This window comes from Physeter macrocephalus, chromosome 6 (genome assembly GCF_002837175.3).
Source record: "Physeter macrocephalus isolate SW-GA chromosome 6, ASM283717v5, whole genome shotgun sequence".
NCBI lineage: Eukaryota > Metazoa > Chordata > Mammalia > Artiodactyla > Physeteridae > Physeter > Physeter macrocephalus.
Genome location: NC_041219.1, coordinates 57,490,848 through 57,513,922, shown reverse-complemented (window position 1 = coordinate 57,513,922; position 23,075 = coordinate 57,490,848). Strand labels below are relative to the sequence as shown.

General features: G+C 53.9%; 1 protein-coding gene across 8 annotated transcripts in view; it reads left to right on the top strand.

The window, feature by feature from the left end:
- The window catches only part of ANO2 (anoctamin 2), a 299,540-nt gene that overhangs the window by 234,715 nt on the left and 41,750 nt on the right, over nt 1-23,075 (top strand). For all 8 annotated transcript variants that reach the window (XM_055085431.1, XM_055085428.1, XM_055085433.1 and 5 more), the window contains 2 exons: nt 2,917-3,112; nt 21,604-21,715. In XM_055085431.1, the coding sequence (XP_054941406.1) occupies nt 2,917-3,112; nt 21,604-21,715 (308 nt within the window). The remainder of the gene's footprint in view (nt 1-2,916; nt 3,113-21,603; nt 21,716-23,075) is intronic.

The window sequence follows — 23,075 nt, the reverse complement described above, 5'->3', positions numbered from 1 at the left end:
TGCAGATTCTGAGTCAGTAGGTCTAGACTGGTGCTTGCCATTCGGCCTGTTTCTCAAGCTCCCAGCTGAGGCAGCAGGTCCAAATCACACTCTGAGTGGCAGGGAAGCGTGTTCTTACCCCAGCTTGGCTTCTCAGAGAAGGAGGACAGAAGCTGATCTCCTCCCCACCCCCTGAACCCCAAGGCAGCGGATGTTTCTGGCGTCGCTGTTTTCCCCAGTCATTCCCCCACACCCAACCCCAAATAGACACACGCACAGTCGCTCTTCGATGCCCTGGCACGCCCCACATCAATACTTCCATCACTGACCTTCACTGCAAAAGCGACTCGGGGGGAAAAGAATCTCACAGCACATTTTCCAGGCCCATACTGCCTGGCAGTGACAATCCCAGGGGACAGGGAAGTGCAACATCTACCTTGTCGTAGGGCGGTGATGTCACGTCCAGGTTTCCCCACGTCCGTGGGACTCATCCCTCCCCGGTCCTGGAGGCTGGGGTTCTGCTGCGCCCACCTGCACCCCCATCCAAGGAGGGGCCTCCCCAAGGACTGTTTTTCCCATCTAACCTCTCCTCCGCCCAACCTCTCCTCCGCCCTGACTGATGCGTGCGCGCACGCACACACGCGCACACACACACACCACACGCACACGCACACCACACGCACACACACATACACACACACCACACGCACACACGCACACACACGCACATACACCACACGCACACACGCACACACACGCACACACACACCACACGCACACGCACACACACACCACACGCTTATCATCAGCAGTACCTCCAACAGTTCAGAAGTTGCTGACACCCATGAATAAAGCATGTCACCTTTGCGGGTCTAGCCCCAGGTATTGGGTTGGCCAAAAAGTTCGTTTAGCTTTTTCTGTAAGATCTTTATATTAAGAATGATGCTTGTTCTGGGAACGTCCATTGGTTTCATGTTTCAGTGATCCAAGAAGTTGTTTTCCTACATTTGGGTGTTTCTTACACTGTTGACATTTCGCTAAAGAAACAAAACAAACTGAACAACTCAAAATGACACACACCACACGCACACACACACCACACGCACACACACCACACGCACACACGCACACACACACACACCACCGCACACACGCACACACACACACCACACGCACACACACGCACACCACACGCACACACACACACCACACACACACACACACACCACACGCACACACGCACACACACACACACACCCTCTACCTGGAGGCTGCTGCCATCCTACCTTTCTTACAGAGGGCTTCTTTTTCTCACCTTGGCCACAAGGCAGACACTAATGTTTGTGAAGCACATGGGGACACACTGCTGAGGCTGCCACCAGCACCCCCAGAGGTCCAAAGACTTCCATAGAGGGAAACATCTGCAACCCATTTCCCATCACAGCCCGCCGGAGTGTCATTCACACTGCTTGCAAAGCACTGCCTAGCCGGGGCCCCCTCCCCACGCCTCCCTTCCCCTCCCCACGCCTCCCCTCCCCTCCCCACGCCTCCTCTCCGCTCCCCACGCCTCCCCTTCCCTTCCCTTTTTTTCTAGGGAGGGGACGCCCATCGTCCAGGAGACTGTGTTTTTTCAGAGGAACCGTTCACCTGCCCCGTTCTCTGCCCATGTTTTCCATCTAGTCCTCCACAGCCAGCACCCACCCGCCTTCCCCACCCCCAGAAGAAATGTGACCTGAATCTTTCCTGCAGAAAGAATTCTGAGAAAGGAGACTCCACGGGACAGAAACGCGTTAGAACCTTCTGCTCTGAGCAGGTCGCACGCCTCGCTCTTCCCTCTCAGCGCTCTGCTGGGCGCCGTCTTCTCCTCGCACCCTTGTGCTCCATGGAGATGGCCCTTCCTCCACTGTGGTGGGAGGGGAAGGGGAGCTGGTCTCTCTCTGGGAGAGCGCCTTATTATTCTTGGGTTCTGGAAGAAGGAAATGGGGCTGGCCCTCGAGGTCAAGGCGCTGGTAGACTTGCCCTCTAAGCGTAGTGCCAGAGATTGCTGTGCCCTGAGGAATCTGAGTAGTCCCCTGCAGATTGCCTGGGAGAGGCCTCTTAGGGCGATGCTTTATTCACCCTGAGGACTGAGAGTCTAAAAGCCTTGCTCGGGGTTTCTTTCCCTCTTTCCTCCTTTGGGCAGCCTTCCTGCGCCCACCCCACCAAGCTCTGACCCTAACCCTTGCCAGCTCAGACGTCTTCAGGGGCTCCCTGTTGCCTTTCATCGAGGGCCCAGCTGAGATCCCTGGCTCCACAGGCTCTTCCCTGAGCCCCTCTGTACTCTCAGTGCTGCTCACAGCTACACTCTTCATCTGACACGACTGCATGACTTACTATTTATTATTGACTAGTTGCTCTGGTTGAACTTATCCCCATAGTAGACTGAAAGCTCCCTAGTGAAAGAGATCACACCACGTTGTGTGGCACACGCTGCCATATCCAGCGTTTCAGTCGTAGTTTCTCTCTATTTTTTTAACTCTTTTAGATGTTAGTTTTTATTTATAAGACTTCTAAACAGGCTTTACAATTTTTTGTAATTGAATGAAAGACTCTTTAAGCTCTACGGTGCTTTACAATTTTCAGAAGTTTCACACACGTGATTTCACAGAATCCCGTAATAGCCCTTTTTCTCCCCCTGCCTCTGTATTCCCCACCCGCAATGGTGACCTTAGTTTGCGGGTGTGTGTTACGGGCCATCTGGAATCTGATAAGCATGAAAGACATTCTCCCCTGGAAAATGCCCCCGTACCGGGAATTTGCATGAGTTCCGAGCCTGGCAGTGCCTCGTTGCCCGCCAGTGGACTCCAGATTAATAGCACCCGACGGAGCAGACTCCGCTACCAGGCGGGCGGTAAGTACCGTCCGCTGACGTGCGACTCTCCCTGTTTTCCCGAACAGATCGCCCTGACGTTCTGCATCGTCTTCGGGGTCATCGTCTACCGCATCACAGCCGCCGCTGCCCTGTCTCTCAGCAAGGCCACGCGCTCCAGCGTCCGGGCGACTGTGACGGCCACGGCGCTCTTTATCAACCTCGTGGTCATCCTCATCCTGGACGAGATTTACGGCGCCGTGGCCAAGTGGCTCACCAAAATCGGTACCGTGTCTCCACACTGCATGTTTGCCCCGGGCCCCCTTGACGTGGTCAGTTCCGTGTGTGCAGGGTTTTTGGTGCCAATGACCCAACATAAAAAAAAGGAAGTTCAGTGCACTTGGAGAAGCGAGGAGGGGCAGGGTGTGTCCCTGTGGGGCCTCCGCCCTGGCAGGAGTCCTTCCTGGAACATTCTCGATCAATAGCCCAAGTTGATGGCCTCGTTATCCCCCAAGATTAATCGTGGGGTCCGTTGTTTTTAGCTCAGCCTAGAAGCAAGAGTTGTTCAACGCTTCCTGCTAAAAGAAGGCAGAGTTTCAGTTCTCCTCATTTTTTCCAGCGGCGTTTATAAAGTTGGGAAAGCCTCCTGACTCTTGAGCCCAAGAGGGTCTTATCTATCCCCATGTTGTCAGAGGTCCCAGCGAATGCACGCATTCCCCAGGCCCTGAGCAGACTGCAGAGAGGTGTATCAGGCTTCCCAAGCTTCCGGCCAGTGAGAAAAATGCAGTGGCCTCAGTATTCAGACGTGTCATTTGAGCCACAGGCTGCCGGTGCTTGAGCGCCACTTTCTGGCACTTGTGCTTCCTAGACGTCGGGGTGGAGGGCGAGACCCTTTCCTCACTGCCTTTATCCTGGGTGGCCTGGAGGCATCTCTTTCCCTCGCTGAATCCAGGGACCAGCGCTCTCAGCCTCTCACTCACCTCCGGGGAGTTGAATTAATGATGGGATGTCTTTACTGTACTAACCAGTTGGAAGCGGACACATGACAGGGTAACCCCTCTTCAGGAGAGCCTTTCCTGGAGGCTCAGAGAATCAGGAAAGGTTTCACTAACGCCAGTGACTCTTTCAGTGCCTTCCCTGGCACGGCTGCTACTCCCGGTGGGCACTGACTTTGGTTTCTATGTGGATGTAGGCGATTTACCATCTGGCCGTTCCGCCGTCTCTGGGCCTGTGCATGTTTATATAGAAGTGTTATCTGTGTTCCTTCATACGTTTCTTAAGAAAAGTGAGCAGAGAGTTCCACTTCAGTGCGTTTGCTGGGATACAGGATTCCATGGAAGCACTTAGGACGAGCATCCCACACCCCTGGGGGCTCAGGAGAGGCTCCGGCTGAGGGCGTCCAGTGGGGGAGCTCGGAAGTAAGCGGACGTGGATGTCAGGCATGTGCAGGGGGAGGGGGGGCCGGGCAGGAGGAGAGGGGGGCTCCCGGCAGAGGAAGCAGAGTGAGAAATCCGTCACTGAAGGGTGGGATCTGACCCATCAGGGTCAGGAAAGGCGCAGGGAGAAGTGCAGTGTGGGCTGGGCTGGTACGATGGGTAAAACTGGGGGGTCTAAAATCCAGGGAGCCAAAGGAGCAGAGCTCAGTAGGCGGAAGAGAACACGCAGCATGTCCAGGATGCCCGGGGAGCCCATGCGGTGGTGCTGAAGGGCCCTGGCATGACCAAGGCACAGCGTGCTGGGGAACCGGACCTGGGGAGTTGGCTGAGCCCAGATATTCTGCTGGAGGACCTTGAATGTCAGGCTGAGGACTCCGCTTATTTTCACAGACAGTGGAAAAGCATTTGCTGAAGTTCAGAGGGGCATCCAGTAAAGAGTACCATCTTACTGGCCTGATTACTGAACCCGCTGAGAAGTAAGGCAAAGGCAGATGGAGACAAAAGCTGAGATTTCACCTTTAAAGCTGGAAAAGGCTGCACGGGAGGAAGCAGCTTAGCAGGAGAGCCCGATAGGCTTCCTAATCCAGAATCCGGACAGACTGGCCTCCCCGTGGCCGGCAGCAGTGGGCAGGGCAGTCCTGCAGTTCTTAGGACACTGGAGGGGGTGGGGCATGCGACTCAGAAGAGCCCCGCCTGCAGGCCGTTTGCTTCCCCCAAAAGGACAGAGCAGATGCCAGTGTTACCTTCCACACCGACCAGTGGGCTAAGCTCTTCCCCTTCTCTCACCCGGGAGGAGAAAGGAGTGATGTGGGCAGACAAAGCCGGGAATTACAACTAATCACACTCCCTTCGCGTGGGGGGATGGCAGGAGTGCAAAGAAAGGCCCTCCATCCCCTGAACAGCTCCCAACCCCACAGCGCTGTGGGATTTTGTTTGTTTGTTGGTTTGTTTAACATCTTTATTGGAGTATAATTGCTTTACAATGGTGTGTTAGTTTCTGCTTTATAACAAAGTGAATCAGCTATGCATATACATACGTTCCCATATCTCCTCCCTCTTGTGTCTCCCTCCCACCCTCCCTATCCCACCCCTCTGGGTGGTCACAAAGCACCGAGCTGATCTCCCTGTGCTATGCGGCTGCTTCCCACTAGCTAGCTGTTTTACATTTGGTAGTGTATATATGTCCATGCCACTCTCTCACTTCGTGCCGGCTGCCTCTCCCCCTCCCCATGCCCTCAAGTTCGTTCTCTATGCTGTGGGGTTTGAAGAGCATGGTGGGGTGGTGGGAACTGTTTGCCAAATGAATGACTCCAGCAGGATGCCAGAGTGGAGGGAGGCAGGGGGTCTAGAGTAGAGGAGTCTGTTGAGTGTGTGGGCCGGAAATAGGGAGAAAGGAACCGGAAATCAGTGATGATGCAGAAACGTCTTCTTGCTGTCCATCTGTGTTACATTATTCACTTATCTTGCACAGCTCCAGACAGTGGTAAAGATCCGAGATAGAGTGTCGACAATCAAAAACTCATTAACAAGTATTTAGTGAGTCCCTCCCACGTACAAGGCGAGGCAGGTTCTCTTTGTCTGGGCCATGAAACCCTTTGCACACCATGAAGCTGCACCCACAGCTCTCCCTTCCTCACCCAAAAGTTCAGACTCCTCCAAGCGGTTGAGCCGATGTCCCGTGGTCCATACGAAAGTCTGCGCGCCGGAAAGGAGGTGAAATTCTAACAAGTGCATTTTGTTCTTTGTGGTCGCGATACTCACTCATGAAGCATTTTTACCTTAAAAACGAATTTGCTTATCCCATTTCATCTTCACAAACTATGTGTGGTCAGCAAGGGAAGTATTCCATCCTCATTTGACTAAGGTTCAGACTCAGATCCTGCCCCTAAAATGCCAGTGTCTTTTGTGCAGTTTTGATGTGCGTTTCTCACTGTCTGGTTTGGTGTGTTGGTCTCTACCCTGGACCCCACGTGGGCATTGCTTGGGTTGTTGCTCTTGTCGATCTCAGACTGGATGTTTCCAGAGGGCTCAGAAGGTGTGGTGTATTGTGGAAGGACCACGGAATTGGGGAGTCCAGTGGGGAGAACCCTGAATTCCAGCCCCGGCTCCTCCTCCCTCCCCCACCATCTGTGTGGTGTTGGGTGAACAGGGAACTTTGCTGGACCAAGTTTCATTGGTGCTTCCTTCATCGTTGGCCTCCTTCCTGTCTGCTGATCAGCACGCCCATCTAGACTGTTGTCAGAGCCTAATGACTGACCATGGCCCTGTCTTCAGCCTCTTCCTGGGGCCCTCAGTCTTGGAAACCCCACCCTATCAGCCTGTCTCAAAGAGTGCACTGCGGATGCATCCCTCGCAGTCGGCCCCCCAGAGAGCCTCCTTGCACCCCTGAGTCAGACCCAAGCTCGCACCTGCGAGGCTGTCAACCACCTTCTGCCCCGTGTCTGCTTCCGTCCCCTCCGGCCACTTAACCCGCAGTCACCCCCACCCCCCTGTGCCTCGCTCAGGCTGCAGTAACCCTCCGTGACCCTCCCCTTAAAGGACCTCTCGAAATTTGCCTCCCTGGTGAATCTTTTTCTGGACACTCAGCCCTCAGTGGGTTTCCTCCACCCACTTCTGGGCTCCACGGGCGCAGGCCGTTCACTCCTTGGCCCACCCCTCCGGTGTTGTTTGGGCGTCTGCTTTGTGCCGGGCCCCATACCGGGAACACAGGTGAAGAGGAAAGGCATGGTCCCTGCTCCAGCTGTCCTGACACTGCAGTCGGGGAAGGGTGCACAGTAGACGGGAACATTTCACAGAGGGCGAGAGAGCAAAACAGGGCGATGCGGTGGTGGCTTGGGGCTCTGTACTTTGCACGAGGTGGTGGGGAAAGGACTGTCCAGGTGGTAACACTGTGGCTGAACCCTGAGTGGGGCGGGAGGAGATCTAGAGGGAAGCTCTAGAAAGAGGCTACAGCACAGCAGAGGCAGAGGCGAAGGCACAGAACAGCTAAGGCAAAAGCAAGGGCTTATAAACGAGCAAGGTGGCCAGAAGCTTGGGGTGCTTCCCAAGCAGAGAAGGACCTGCTTCACTCCCTGGAAGTTTGTCACATACCGTCTGATATCATTCCCGGATTTCCCACTCTTGGACCAGACGAGGCCTCAATCTTAGAATCTCAGTGCCGTACCACAAAGGTGTTTATTGGTTCTCACTCGCGCTGCGTGGTTGGAGTGACAGGGCAGGGTCTCTGCTTCACGCAGTTGCCGAGGACCCGGACCCATGGAGGCCACGTGGGCACCGCGTTAGGGACAGAGCGCCGGAGGGTCACGTCGAGGCTGTCACAGAGGCATCGTTCATCACCTCTGCCCATAGCATGCCAGCTAGAAGCAGCCCGATCAGGAAGAGGTTGGAAATGCGTGGAAGCTCGTGGACCTTCCACGAGCAGGAAGGTTCTCTGCCACTTGGTCCAACCAGGCTACAAAGCCCTGGAGAACAGCCGCTCCGCCTCACGTTTCTTTTCTCTCCTCCCCAGCCCGCTCTCTGGTGGATCTTAGCCCGCGCTCGTTGGTGCAGTTATTGGTGAAATACACCTGTCTCTTCACTCATGCATTCAGATTCCTTTGCAAGGAATGCCCATAGGCGAGAGGCATCCTGTCAGCCACAGGAGAGGCTAAAGTGAGTGTTTATGTATTCGTGGTTTCAACCCTGCCTGCTGACCAAAGGATCTGAGGAACTATTAAGGCGAATCAGGGAAATGCAAAGTTGCCACGATGGGGCAGTGATTGGAAGATGCAACAAAGAGATCCAAAGCCTAGAATTTTCCTTAATGGCAGAGTTCACACACTAATGAGATGGTCCTGCACAGCATGGTGTGACAGGCCTACCTGCAGGCAGAGGTGTGGTTTCAGAGCCCCCGGGCCGCCACAGGGACATAAAGCTGTGGATGAGGCCACCTGATAGACTAAGAGTCCTGCCAAGCTTAGGGGGCTTCCTTTGCCATTCTCACGCTGGGTTTAATACCTGGTTGGCTTCCTGCCCCAGATCTCCTGATGGATGAGGAGGCAGTGACCACGTGCTTTGCTCACCAGGTGCAAACAGCTGGTGTAAACAACTCCAGTGAGTTCCTGAGTGTTTCCTGCAAAGTTGGGTGATGGAAGACCCATTCCCTAGGAGGTCCCTCAAGAGGCCCCGGTGTCAGGCCTATCTGAGGTCTGTTCTTGCCACAAATATTTGTGACAAAAGACAGAATTTGTTAAATGCCTTGAGTGTGATTAGTGATAGATAAAGACAGTAACTGTCTACCTGGTGGCCAGGGTAACAACAGTCGTGGGCTTGGGTGCAAGACACGCTATCATCTGGAGGCATCGCGGTCCTGGTGACGCAGGGACTGAGCTGAAGTCTGGGGCTGGGGTCGGGCTGTCTGGGGAAACAGAGATGCTTTGGGACCTTGTCGGCCAAGGCACGCTGTGCAAAGTGTGTAGCCCGGTTCAGCAAGTATCAGTCGCTGACATTTGTGAGGATCTCGAACGGGTGGGACAAGGACTGTCTTAGTCCCTAGTGATCTGTTCTTTCCTGGAGGGGCCACGGGGGGTTATAGGGAAAGGATCCAGTTCCTGGAAGAGGAAGCAAGCAAGAGCTGGGCAGGACATTAGGACACCAGGCACCCAGGCAAACAGGATGGGGCTCGGGCATCTTGGGAGGCCAGGGTCTGAGGTAAGACAACAGGGGTCACCAGGCAGACCAGCTCAAGGTATGCTTCTGTCTCAGTCTGTTCAGGCTGCTATAACAAAATACCGTGGACTGGGTGGCTGATAAACAGCAGAAACTCATGTCTCAGACTTCTGGAGGCTGGAAGTCCAGGATGAGGGTGCCAGCATGGCCGGGTCCTGGTGAAAGCCCTCTTCCGGGTTGCAGATGGCTGTCTCCTTGCTGTGTCCTCACGTGGTGGAAGGGGCGAGGGAGCTCTGTGGGGTCTCTTTTATAAGGGCACTAATCCCATTCATGAGGGCTCCACCCTCATGACCTAAGCACCTCCCAAAGGCCCTGCCTCCCAATACCATCACCTTTGGGGGTTGGGATTTCAACATGTGAATTTGGGGGAACACAAACATTCAGACCATTGCAGCTTCCTCCTTGGGTCAGGGCACAGGGTACACTGTGCCTGTGAGGCAATGAGCTTCCGAGCCCAAGGTTGGGGAGTATATGATGTCTAGTGTTCCTGAAACGGTAGGGTCTTGTCACGACTGACATAGGCACGGGTCCGGCTTGGCCTAGAAGGGGCCCCATGTGCACTCTAGCTCCAGACAGAGTGAGGAAGGCAGGGCTGACACCAGGCTTCTCAGCTGACTAATCCAGCTGCCACGAGCTTGTCTTTGTCAGCATTGTTCTCTGACTCCAGCTTCTCCTCCTGCTCTCCTTCCCCCTCCTCTCCTTTCAAACTCTGTAAAGTGCTGGCTTGTGTGTGGGGCTGTATGATTCATCTTTACCCTGCACTGAGTCTCTCCTAGTCACAGGGTTGGGCTCACTGTGTGTACCTGAGGCACGATTATCGTGTCAAATCAAAGCCTCCAGTTCTTAGGAAGAGGCTGTGTTTGTGAGTTGTTTAAATACTGCTGATGACCCCTGCTCCTGAGTGTCGCTACCACAGCGGGGGCGGGGAAGTGACCAAAGGAGAGGCGGGGAAAGGATCTGATTTTACTGACACCCGTTGTGTACCAGGCACCGGTGGGCATCGTACGTACAGTGTTTCACCTAATTTTCACATTAGCGCCCGGAACTGGTTGTTTCTTTCACTTTATTTATGAGGGGTCTGAAGAGGTTTAGAAACTTGACCAAGACCCATAGTTAATAGTGGTGTGCACACACACACACGCACGCACGCACACGCGCGCACGCACACGCACGCACGCACACGCACACACACGCACACACACGCACGCGCACACAGCCTGTGCCAGGCCCTGTTCGAAGCACTTTATGTATATTAGTATATTTAATCCTCAAAATAGCCCCAAGGGTGAGGGTGGTCTCAGCCCTCCCACAGGCCCAAGGTCCTCTGGCTGTGAGTGGTGAGGGCCCTGGCCTTGGTGTCCTTGCTGAGACCACAGCGCCCCACTGTCTGGTAATACGTAGCTGTCCTTTGGCCTCGGGAGATTCTAAATGTGTTGGGAAAGCAGAAGAAAACACATCAGAGGCTCCAGAAGATTTAAAATGCGACGCACCCGCCCATGAGAACGTCAGGTCGCTGGGGTAGGGACGTCCTCTGGGGACAAGCGGGGAGACAGTGGGGGCCAGCCCCCCGTGCAGGCCCGCAGGCCTCAGGAGACCTCTGCAGGTCCGCAGACTTTGGGGTCTCACGTGCTTTATTAAATTTTTTTAAAAAACCCTTTTTTTGGGCTTCCCTGGTGGCGCAGTGGTTGAGAGTCCGCCTGCCGATGCGGGGGACGCGGGTTCGTGCCCCGGTCCGGGAGGATCCCACGTGCCGCGGAGCGGCTGGGCCCGTGAGCCGTGGCCGCTGAGCCTGCGCGTCCGGAGCCTGTGCTCCGCGACGGGAGAGGCCGCAACAGTGAGAGGCCCGCATACCACACAAAAAAACCCAAAAACTCTTTTTCTGAAGAATTGAAGTGCCACCGGGAAGTCCTGAGTCCAGAATTGTGCATCCAGTTCGAAGCCATCCTCTGCACAGGCTGCATCTGACCGCTGAGGAGAGAAGAGAGGGAAGAAACGAAAAGGAGGGGGAAACTCAGAACCAAAGGCCGCCGGGACATCACAAATTCTTGAAAGAGGAACATTTTGGGTGTACAGGGATGGATCTAATTTCCCATCAAATGTGCACGACGTGTGTTTTCAGAGCGCAGGGTGAAGGGCTGCTTTCTCGGCTCTGAGCGCCGGGGCAAGGGGAGTCGGCTTCCCTGCGGCCTAAGCCTGCACAGGAGCGTGCTTCTGGAGCAGGCACCCGTATGGATGCGCGTGGATACGTGTGGATGTGAGTGGATGCGTGTGGATGCATGTGGATGTGTGTGGGCTGCTCTGAGACCTGTGCCTTCCGGCGGGGAGAGCACAGTGCTGGCAATTTGAAATCTGGCTTAGAGTCACGTCTGCTGGGTTGTCTTCCTGGTCTGCCACCAGCTCCTGACTGCCTGGGTGGCCTCCTGCCCGTCCCATCTGGGAGGCCAGGGGAAGGGTGTGGCCAGGGTAGATTCTGCCATTGTTTGAGGGCCCCCCCTCCGTGATGTTGGCTTAAAGTAACTGTAAATGTTGTCTGGGAAGCGGAGGGGATGGTGGGAGGCTGCTGCTAGTAATGCAGAAGACACGAGCAAGGTTATAGCCTGAGTTTGTGGAACAATTCATTCCAGTTATGTGGAACGATTATTAGTAACACTGCTACTTTTAGAATAGTTTAATACAACTGGCAAGGATTCCTTCCAAACTTGAGCTGTAACTATGAACATGTCTCTCTCGTTTTTCCAGTTAATCACTGAAACACTCATCTCTCCTTTTAGCAAGAAGCCCCCATCTCTCCTTTTAGCAAGAAGCCCCATACATTCCTCTCCCTTTCTTTCTTTTTTGCGCGGTACGCGGGGCACGAACCCGTGTCCCCTGCATCGGCAGGCGGACTCTCAACCACTGCACCACCAGGGAAGCCCTCCCTTTCTTTGAGTTTTCTGAGAACCCAGAGCCTGAATCCATGAGAAGCAAGGGAGTCATGGTGGTCATGCTCTGCTGGCCGTGGTTTCCCTCCAGGCCCCTTCCCCCCACCCCGCGGCTACCGTGGTCTGTGCCCCGAGGCCCAGCAGGTCCTATCACCAGGTACCCCACGCTGACTGGTGGCTGGGCTCAGCCAATGGGAAGCAATGGAAGGAGCTTAGGGGGTGGAGGAGACGGAATTGGGACCGTTTCTTCCCTGATCTGCCCTCACCTCTGGCAAAACCGTGCCTTCGTTGAAATCCCTTCCTCTGAACCATCTGAGGTACACTCTGTTTCCTGGTGCGAAGCTGACTAACAGAGGAGGGTCAGGGCAACATCCATGCTGCAGCAGGGAAATCCCTGCGGTATGGCCAGCCCTTCACTCCTCGCGTGTCTCTTTGCTACCCCACATTGCTGTCGGACGCTGGCCTTGTCTCGTCGGACAGGAGAGGCTGGACCGCTGCTGAGATGGTCTCTCCACGCTGCCGGTCCCAGACAGGTCGCTGGTGTCTCTAAGGAAGGACCGTCCTCTCCTTCAGAGGAAGCTCCATCGAGGGTCTGCAGCTATCAGGACACATGGTACCTGCATCCGCATCTCCAAGATGTCACTCGTCACACAGACCCAGACTCGCTTCTCCCTGGGAATCCGCCCTAGTTGCGTACAGCCTGTCTTCTTAAACTTTCAAAGCACAGTAGATCTGAGGATACTCGTCCCACCTCTCCTTGAGGGAGGTGACCCTCAGTGACTCGGGGGCCCTCCTCACCCCAGGTGATGCCAGCCCACCCCAGCCTTCAAAGAGGGCTCGGCCAGAGATTCTCGGGTAACCTGCTGGCATTTCTCTCACCAGAGAAGTGGAAACAAACGTACAAATGAAAAGTCTAATAGAGTGCCTTGCTACAGCGTCCTACTAACAGCAAGTGTCTGCGACCTTACACGGTGCTTCTTGCTTTCCATACTTTTGCTTGGACTTCACAAGGAATGTTTCAGGAAGGTGCCATTTTAGGAGTTAGGATGGTGAGGTTAGAAAGGTAAATCACGTCTCTGCAGGAAACTGGGACAGAAAGGTCTTCTTGCTCCCAGCCCAGGACCTCCTCTCCCCTTGTCGTAGGCTCCGCGGTAGTGCCGTAGAACACAGAGGACCAGAGCAGAGAGGACCTGGGAAATCACCCACTGCAGGCTGTGGCTTGCCTGAGGATCTGATGCCTCAGAGCTGGCCAGGTGCTTTGGAGGATGGTTCTCGAGTCACACAGAGCCCCGCCTGCCTTGGGGCACGAGGACAGAAGCACACAGGCCCAAGGACTCAGTGAGTCTAACTTTGAACTCTCAGTTTTCCCTGCAAACCTGTCACTTTCATCACTCTTCCATCTCAGGAAGTAGCACTCACACGCCCTTACCGGAACCCAAGCATCCTCCTAGATGGCTCTTTTTCTCACCCCTAAACTCCCGGTCTGGTAAGTATTGTCTAGTCCACCTTCACACATCTGCCAGCTCTGATGCGTTCTCACGCGCTCCCTCCTAGCGTTGGTCGTGTCCCGCCTGGACAAGCACACAGTCCTGGTTTGTCTCTGCTTCCGCGTCTGTGCCGCCTCCGTGCCCCACACCCACGCTTCCTCTGCTGTGGCCCCCCTGGCTCTCAGCGTCACTCTGCCTCACCCGTGCGGTGGCTTCGCACCGTGTGTCCCGTGGATCTCAGGTCCTTGCAGCGGCCGCAGAACCCCTTCCTCTGCGTTCCTCTTCCTCACACTCCCTCGTCATTCCCAATGCCCCGGCCCCTGGGACTGCCTGTTCCACCCCTGCCCCCAGCTCCTCCTTCAGGTGTCAGCTGGGAGGTCGTCTCCTCCGAGACCTCTCCTGGCCACTCCGACTAAAACAGGCTTCCTGTCGCCTTTTCCTCCTCCTCCTCATGTCCCTGTGGCTTCCATCAGTGCTCAGTGCCCTCCGACGCGCCCCCCTCCCTCTCCGGCACCGTGCGCGCCGCACGGCGGGGGGCTCGCTGACCTGGCGCACGGCTGTATTCCCAGCCCCCAGTGCCTGGCACACAGTGGTCGCTTGGTGGACGTTCGTTGAACAAAAAAAAGATAATGATGGAAAAGGTAAAAACACTCCCTTTGGGTGATCTTCCCCTGGGAAGACACCAGGGGGTGGACTGAGATGGGATCACTCCACCTCTGCTCGCTGGGGGCTCGGCTTCTAGACCGGCGAGTGTGTTTGCCAGGTGACCCCACCGGCGTTGTGTCTGCGGTTGTGACCCGGGCACACCGACCTGTCCTCTCCCTGCTCTCCCTCATTGCCACGAGGCGAGCATCCGCATAGAGCGGATGGAGCGGTTGAGTGGGGACCCCGTGTCAGGTGTTGCACGGCGCCGTGGCGCTCTCAGGGATGCCCCGTAACGGAGCGCTGCTCTCTGTCTGTCTCCCTCCCTGCGGGTGCTTTTGCTCCCTTTTGTGACCCCTTTCCTTAAAATGTACTGTCACCTGGGGCTGGGCTGCTAGAGCACAGTAGGCCTCGCGTCCCTTTGTCTGGGGGCAGCCGTCATCTTCCTGACTCTAAGGGTGGGGCCCCTTGTGCTTAGAAACTCTCTAGGGCTCCAGGGGTATCTCAGGAGCACCCATCCATAATCTCCAGCTCTGGGGCGCTCAGTGCGCTGGGGCAATGCGCTGGCTGCCTGGTTATCCAGCTGGCTGGCTTCTGCCAGGGTGATTCCCTCCCCGTGGCATAAACAAGGCAACAACGTCACACAGGAGGCTGGGACCACCTCCACCCCCAAACCCACACACCTGCCCCCACACACAAACGGAGGGAAGTCCAGATGGTTGGGCTGTCAGGAAACACTGCTGTTTGTAAAAGCTGGATCTGTCCTGGGGGAGAGGCAGGGAGCGCCGTGGCGCCTTTGCTTTCTGACGCAGCTTGCGTCCTCCCCAGAGCCGTGCCGGGGCTGGAACTGGTTGAAGTTCACACCTGGACTTCTTCGCCTTTTTGTCTTGTCGCCATCATTCTGTATCTGCTGGATTGTCAGGGACACCCATGAGGACGAGCTGCTCTTCCAAAATTCCGATTCCGCGGCTGACACCCTCTTGGTCGCCATGCTGTCTCCATGTGACGAGGATGGCGCTCTGGGGACTTGGAATTCTGAGCCAGCCTCCCCGAGACTCACTTGGGCTTTCATACTGATTATTTTCCCAGGCAGTTTACAGCTGGGTCATTTATACTCATATTTTTTCATGACACAACGCATCAGAGGTTTAACACTTAAAAAGAAAGGGGGTTGGGTAAGGGCACCACACAGGAGTTCTCTGATGGTCTCTCCCGGTCCTGGAGTCTGCCCTTTGTCCGAAATCTGCCCCAGCTGGCGGTGAGCAGGTGAAACTCTCAGATGGCCTCCAGTCAACCTGGGGTGGCTTCCTGGGGGAGGTGAGATTTCAGGAGCCTGTGAATGCTGGAGAGGGGTTGCATTCTCCCTTCTCACACTCTCTCCATGTTGACTCTCCTCCTCTCCATCCCCGTAGCAGTTGATATCTAAAGACACTTTATTTGGAGTTGTATGAAACACAAGCCTGGTCCGTTTTCTCATGGGCTCAGTTTGGGACCACCCCAGATTCTGTGTCCTATCAGGGGATGGTGCCCAGTGTCCCGAAGTGCCCTAGCTGTGCTGTAGACATCATCCCACCCCAAAAGGACCCTGAAAAACCTGTTCCGTCTCACTGTTGTAGGCGGGCGAGGCTCCTCGTGTTGGCTGTTGGAAGAGACCTATTCTAAGATGGACACAGCATTGTAAATCAGCTAATTATACTTCAATCACACACAAAAAAAGAGACCCAAATTCGCATGGAGCTCACGGGACCCCGTTCTCTCCCTCCCCGTGGCTGTGTTCCCTGGAAACCCGCCCCCGCTTCCCCAGAAGTCTCAGCAAAGCACCCAGCATGGCCACAGAGCGTCTCTGCTATGGGATGCTCGACTGATTTAGCGGCCTGTCATGGGGATTTGGATTGTTTATTGGAAATGCCCATTATTTATGGTGGCTCATGGCCTTAAAAGCATAGGCGCAGGCTGTTTTTAGAAATAAACCTAATAAATAATAACCAGACCCATGATTTATCAGGATGGAGGAAGGGAGTCACTCATTTCCAGTTGGAGCAAAGAGCTCTAAAGGGACTGGACTCTCTTTCCAGAGAACTTAGAGGGAATTCCTGTAGGGATTGGGGGATCTGCGTACAAAGAGTTCAAAGGCAATTATAAAAGAAGATCAAAGACACGTGCCTCTCTGTACCTCATCCTTAATCCCCTTCCAGCCACATTTACAAGGTGAGTTTTCCAGATTTTTAGATCCTCAGACCTGATTACTTTACAGGTGACCTCAGTTTTCATTTTCTTACCCCCAAAATATTTAAAATTGAGACACAAGATGTTATTAAGTTATTGTTGAATTGGTTGGGCAGAGGCTCAAACTCCTATTGAAAGAGATCCCTCCCGCCCTCGGTCCCGCCTTCCTTCCTTCCTTCCTTCCTTCCTTCCTTCCTTCCGTCCACTGAAAAAAATGCACAACCTAAAAGTTGAGCCTTATGTTTTATTCAGTGGACTTTCTGATTACTTAAGCCCGGGAGGCAGCCTCTCAGGTAGCTCTGAGGGACTGCTCGGAAGAGGTGAGTGGGGAGCCAGGATACACAGGAGTTTCTGCAACAAAAACCAGGTAGTTGGACCATCGAAAGATTACTGTTAGTTAAAGAAAAACAGACAAGTTAATGAATTTAGCGCTTTTCTAAGTTTGAGAAGATGCAAGAGCCTGGGCTCCTTGAAATCGTCTCTTTGATGGGCACCTTGACGACCTAGGGTCAGTGCCCTGCTTTTCTCCGTCCTGCATCCGTTCAGGGCGCACAGTCCAGGTTAGCTGCACTGGCTGATGACTCCATGGCTGCTACACCCTTTGTTTACGGATAGGCGGTGACTTTCTTCATCTACCCTCCCTCCCTGCCTCTTCCCCTTCTCCCCCTCCCCCTCCTCCTCCTCCTCCTTTCTCTCTGCCTCTCTGTCCCCAGTCTCTCTCCTTTGTAACCCAGCTACAACAGGGTATGGCGGGGGGAGCCTCTGTTCAAGCCCCGGTGCTCATCTTGAAGTCGGACTCAGTCCTTTGGCACATCCCTCCCCTAAGAACCCATCCAGGATTCTTTGACATGGTAAGGAATGCAGTTGTAATGGGTCATTACTGGAGAGTCCACGGAGAGGCAAATGAGGGGGTCACACTGCAAATTACACAGCAGAAATTAATGGAAATTTCCACCAGGCACCCCCCACCTGTCACGCAGCAGCCCCCCCTCATCCCCCTCTCCACCCTTCCCCCTCCCAGAGCCCTGCCTCTCGCCTTTTATGGGTCCTGCATCTACCTCCAGCACCCCTATCTCTTCTCTTACCTAGGGAATTTAACTCTCTCTGGCTGCTCCTCTTATCTTCATACCGTTATCCTGCTCAACAGACAAAGGTCCCTCCTTCGGCTTTGCCCTCCTTGCAATGTGACAGGGACTTTTTAGTAAATGACAAATACTTCAGTATTTACTTCTTCCAAATAATGTTTTTTTCATATCACATCATGTCATTCATTAACTCAGTAAACGTGCACAGGAGAGTACTATACATCTGACACCAGCTGTGGTCCTCCCAGAAGATGTATCTCTCTGACCTCACTCATTGTGAAAAAGCCATCCAAACCGTACATGGTGGGGGCGGGTGGGATGGGGTTGGGGAAGGTGATGAGGTTATAACAGCCACTTCGGGGTTCAGAGTTATGAGATCTTAAAACCCGAAGTGACCTTAGAACTCCATGGCAGGCACTTCCACCTGGGCCTCAGAATTGTTTCCTTTAGTCAGAGCGAAAAGAGTCAGGTTGAAGAAGTGGGTGTGGATCTGGAGCTCGGGGAGGGCGTGATGAGTATCAACCAACAGGGTGGTCCTGGCCTCTGTGTAGCAGGGAGGGGAAGGCCTTCTAGGTTAAAGTTTGCAGGGGCTTTGCTAACATACGTAAATTAAAGAAGAGCTGGCTGAAGTGGCAGTGTTAACCATAAGTGGTGAGTACAAGGCATTATCCAAATGCTTACTGGGCTAGGCAGTGCGACTGCCCAGCACGTTTATCCGTGGGGTTGCACGTGTGTCTGTCCGTGTGTGGCAGGAAGGAGAAAACCACAAAGCCATCTATTGGCTGTGGGATATCATGGTAGACTTTTCCAACCTCATCTCCTGTAGAATTAATGACGATGTCTCCAGACTCCCTGGCAGGCAATGCTATTGCCAGAATTGTCTGGAGGACCTCAGAAAGCTTGGGCTTTGGTTCTGTGGGGTGGGGACAGAGGATCACCTACAGGTGATCTCTGCCAGCAGAACCCTCTTGCCAGCAGGATCACCTCCCAGCCATGTTCTCCATCGAATGGTAGAAAGTGATCAGTAATTGCATGGAAATGGTGCCTGGAACCTCAGGGGGCGAGTCATGTGCACAGACATCCAGCCTGTGATGGGCCAACTGTGCTGTGGAAAGCAGGGCTGCTGGACCTGCATGATGGTGGTGGTGGTGGTGGTGTTGGTGGTGATGGTGATGGTGATGGTGGTGGTGGTGATTGTGATGGTGGTGGTGGTGGTGGTGGTGATTGTGATGGTGATGGTGATGGTGGTGGTGGTGGTGATTGTGATGGTGGTGGTGGTGGTGGTGATTGTGATGGTGATTGTGATGGTGGTGGTGGTGGTGATTGTGATGGTGATGGTGATGGTGGTGGTGGTGGTGGTGATGGTGATTGTGATGGTGATGGTGGTGGTGGTGGTGGTGATTGTGATGGTGATGATGAGGGTGTTTAGGACAACATCACTTATTGAGGTCCACTGTGTGCCAAGCGCCTGGCCGAGTGCTCTGTGAGCATTCCCGTTGTGTCTTCAGGGCAGGCCTGTGAAGGAGGTATCATTATCCTTTTTATATAGCTTCACTTCTCTCATTACATCTAGCATTTGAACTCAAATATGTCTGATGCTAAAATCCGCTCCTACAGCCACCTCTGTAGCAAAACAAAACAAGCAAATCATCCCTCCCCTCAACACACAGCGGAGAGGGACTGGGAGCTCTGTGGGTTCAGCATGGCCTGCCAGGGCCTCTAGGACTGTTTGCCAACATCAGTGAACTAAAGTGGGTTTTAGGATGGAGGGGAGATTGGAGGATGAAGAAGTTTTCAGTGTTGCTGGCTCTCCAGGACTGACACCCCATTTCTCACGGGGACCAGGACGAGTAACTCTTCATTTTCCCTTCTTTCAGAAGCCTTAGGGGAAAATCAAGGCCAGGATCACAATAGTGATAGTAGTCACTCAGCTTTCTCATTCTCAAGTCCCCCCCCAGGGCCACAGGTGCCCGGGGGCTCGCGTCTGCCTGGGGCAGTCTTGTTAGCCGGCCTCTGCTCATGCGCTGCTGGTGCTCCGGGGTACCATCTGCCAATACTCAAGACTGTGTTGTAGGATCACCAGTGAATGAGGGGCTCACTCTGCTGTGCGGGAAGGCAGATCATGGAAGTGCAGCATGCTTCTTCCTAGGAGCCCCTCTGCCGTGATGAGAGGGGAGGTCAGACCTTGCCGCTCACAAGGGAACTCTGGAAGAGACTTGGCAGTTTGCAAAAGCCTTTCACAGAGACCTGGCTCAGTGAAGCTTCTGGAAGAAGTGGTGACGTCTTCATTCATCCTGGCAAGATGCAGGGGACACAGCCGGTGCTCAGTGAATGTGCACTGAATAGTGACAAACATTTCTTAGGTGCATGGTGTCAGGCTGGGAGTGGAGGGTGGGGAGGTGAAAGAGGAAGTGTGGTGTCAACATTAATCAAAGATCCTGATTTCCAGGTGTAATGTAGTAAAAACTGTCTTCGGAGACAAGTAACTCTGTCCCCTACTGGCTGTGTGATCTTGAGCAAGGCTCTAACCTCTCTGGGCCTCAGTTCCCTTTATCCATAAAAGTGAGACGTAATCCCTCCCTCACGTAAGAAGACGTGGAGGCAGCTTGGAACTGACAGCCATGAGCAGCATGCACACCCCTTGGCCGCCGCTGAGGTCGCTGCAGCTCCCTGTCTGCAGGTGTTCCCTGGCTGTGGGAGCGCGCTCAGCCCGTGCCTGGGATAAGCCAGAAGTGACCTTCAGCCACTGAGGGAGCCCTCCTTGCTCAGGCCTCGGCATAATGATTCTGAGGCTTGCTTCACACAGTCTCTTAGAAGAGCCCCGGTGGGACTGGGTCCCAGTTGCCTGCGGCATTAACCCGTTCATGGACACACCCGGAGAGTCTTCCCCCGCTTCTGTGTCTCACCACCCCCTCCCTTACCAAGCTTCCTGGGAGCACCTCCCAAATAGACTACTTACTCCCAAATCCTTGACTTAGAGGGTAACCCAAACTAAGACACAGTCAGTGAAAGCTACTACTATAGTGATTTTCAAAGGGCAGACGTGTAGATAATTAATACAGAGAAATATAAAGTACTGTAGAAGAAAACAGAGAGAGATGACTGCCAGCTGAAGGCGTCTGGGAAGGCTTCAGGAAGGAGGTGGTGGGGTCATTTGATCTGGATGTCAAACAGTGCAAGGGCTTTGTGCATGAGGAGATGGGAAGGGCATTCCAGGGTAGAGAACAGGGTCATATGTCCACTTTTCTAGTCCTGTGAAGGCTATTGGCAAGTCAGGTGGGCAGACAGGTCAGGTGGGTCCACACGTGGACTCATCTGGACACAGGACTCCATGGCCGCTGTGCACTCTGTGGTTTGGCCCTGGGCTCAGCACACTTTGGGGCTCTAGTCAGATGCACATGAGGCAGGGTTAGTGCTTTCCTTCTGCCCCTGAAGAATGTGGCCCAGTAACCCCTTATCTTTGCCAAGCTCTTTGTCGCGGTCTGTGGAGACCCCACGGAGCTCTCTGCCCAGCTGTCCACTGGAGCTCCCATGGGTCTCAAGTCTTCTGAAGGCACCAATGAGGTTTCTGCTCGGTGTTTCTCAGGATCCTCCTGGGAACACTGGCTGACTCCCCTGTTTGGACCCGATAGAACACACTGGCGCTCTCACCCCTGAGGTTGCGACCTTAGGCTCAGGCTGTGTTTGTTTCACTTACTTATCTGATGAGCCTCCATCATTTGAATGCCTCAGCCTAGCCCGAGGATGTCCAGAGGAGTGCTTTCCTGGTAAAGTCAAAGGAAGAGAGAAAAAGGAGCAACACCCTGGTGCCCAAGACAGGCTTGTACTGCTTCTTGACTTCTGTTCACTGGTTAACAAGCCCTTCTGTCAGGGATGTTTGTTCAAGTAAAATCTCTGTAGAAGTGGCAAGTATGCAGGTAAAAGCTGAATTCCTCTTGATGAAGCAAGGGTGGTGGGAGGATGTTCTGCCTGCCCAGACCCCTCTTTGAGGAGCCCAGCGTGAAACCATTGCTTGCGTGGATAAGAGGAGGGCAGCGGAAAGAGACAGGTGATGATCGTATGTACGCTTGGCCTTCTGTAGCCTCATGTTACCTGGAAGACCATTTGGGACCTCCCAGACGAAGTCAGTTCTAAGGTGCGAGAGAGATGGATCTCTTAGTTTCTACTCTGAAGGAGTAAACTGACAGATAATGGCTCGTGTCACAGGGTCACAACTCTGGAGAGGTGGGAAATCTGTCTCTCAGTCTGATCGGCTTTGCTCTTCTCTTGCAGAGGTTCCAAGAACAGAGCAGACATTCGAAGAGCGCCTGGTGCTCAAGGCTTTCTTGCTAAAGTTTGTCAATGCCTACTCACCCATCTTCTATGTGGCCTTTTTCAAGGGGAGGTGAGTATCTTGGTGCCATACATGGAAGGGCAATTGGTCATGAAGTCTGAGCCCTCCACTGGAGTCAGCCTGTCTCCATTGTCAGTTTACACCCTTGGCCCCATTCCCCACTCCCTTTGCCGCCTGGCTGCACTAAATCATTTTGGATTAACGTCTTCAGATTCTGATAACATGGGAAACCCTGCAGTGATTCGGCTCTGGGCCCTGAAGGGTTAGTCTTAGAGGAGTTTGTGTCTCTCAACTTTGAGGCTGTGACAGGAGGGAATTTCATGTCTAGCCAGTGGCTCTTCGATCTTGCAATACAGGTCTGATGGCAACTACTCAGAGTTAGTGTGGACTTCACGGGTTAGGAGCACCGTCTCCCACAAGACTGCCCTTACCTCAGACAGTACTGCAAGCTCTACTGGGGCTGCAAGACAAACTGCAAGACGGTACCGGGGCTCTCAGGCCACTGATGGTCCTGCCCAACTGGCTACAGCCACTAACCCCTTGGGTTCGATAATTCACTAGAACAAATTATAGAGCTTGGCACGTGCTCTTCTTAAAATTATGGTGTTATTATCACAAACAGATACAAATCCAAAGCGACAGACAGGAGAGGCACGTAGGGTAAGGTCTAGGAGCATCCTGAAAAGAAGCTTCCATGTCTTCAGGATGTCCTCAGCGTGTCAGTTTCCTGGCACGTCAACGTGCGTCACCGACCGGGATGCTCGTCCAAGCTTCAGTGTCTGCAGTTTTTGCTGGGGTCCTGTTACACAAGCATGATTGAATGGATCATTGCTCATGTGATTGAACTCAATCTGCAGTCCCTCTCCCCCAGCTGAGGTCAGGCTGCTTTTACTGGGCTCAAGGCCCCAACTCTCTGATCACATGGTTGGTCTTTCTGGCACTGGCCTCCCCATCCTGAGTGATCTCATTAGCATAAACTTAGGTCTAGTCCCAGGGGCCCACCATGAATAACGAAGACACTCCTGTCAGGAAATTCTAAGGATTTAGAGGCTCCTCCCAGGGATCAGGGACAATGCCCAGTCATATTCTTTATTATATAACCGTCCTGGGTGTAAAATCACTTCTGATAAATAGTGATTGTGATAGTCTTGGCAACAGCACAGTGTAATCTGCAGTAAGTACCATAAAAAAGGTGCAAAGAAAGTGTTAGGGGAACACTTAATTATGAACAGAGACAGGGAGACCTCACCAAGGAGGAGAGTCAAGCTGACCCTCAAATGGACACGTAGGGGGCTTCCCTGGTGGCGCAGCGGTTGCGCGTCCACCTGCCGATGCAGGGGAACCGGGTTCGCGCCCCGGTCTGGGAGGATCCCACATGCCGCGGAGCGGCTGGGCCCGTGAGCCATGGCCA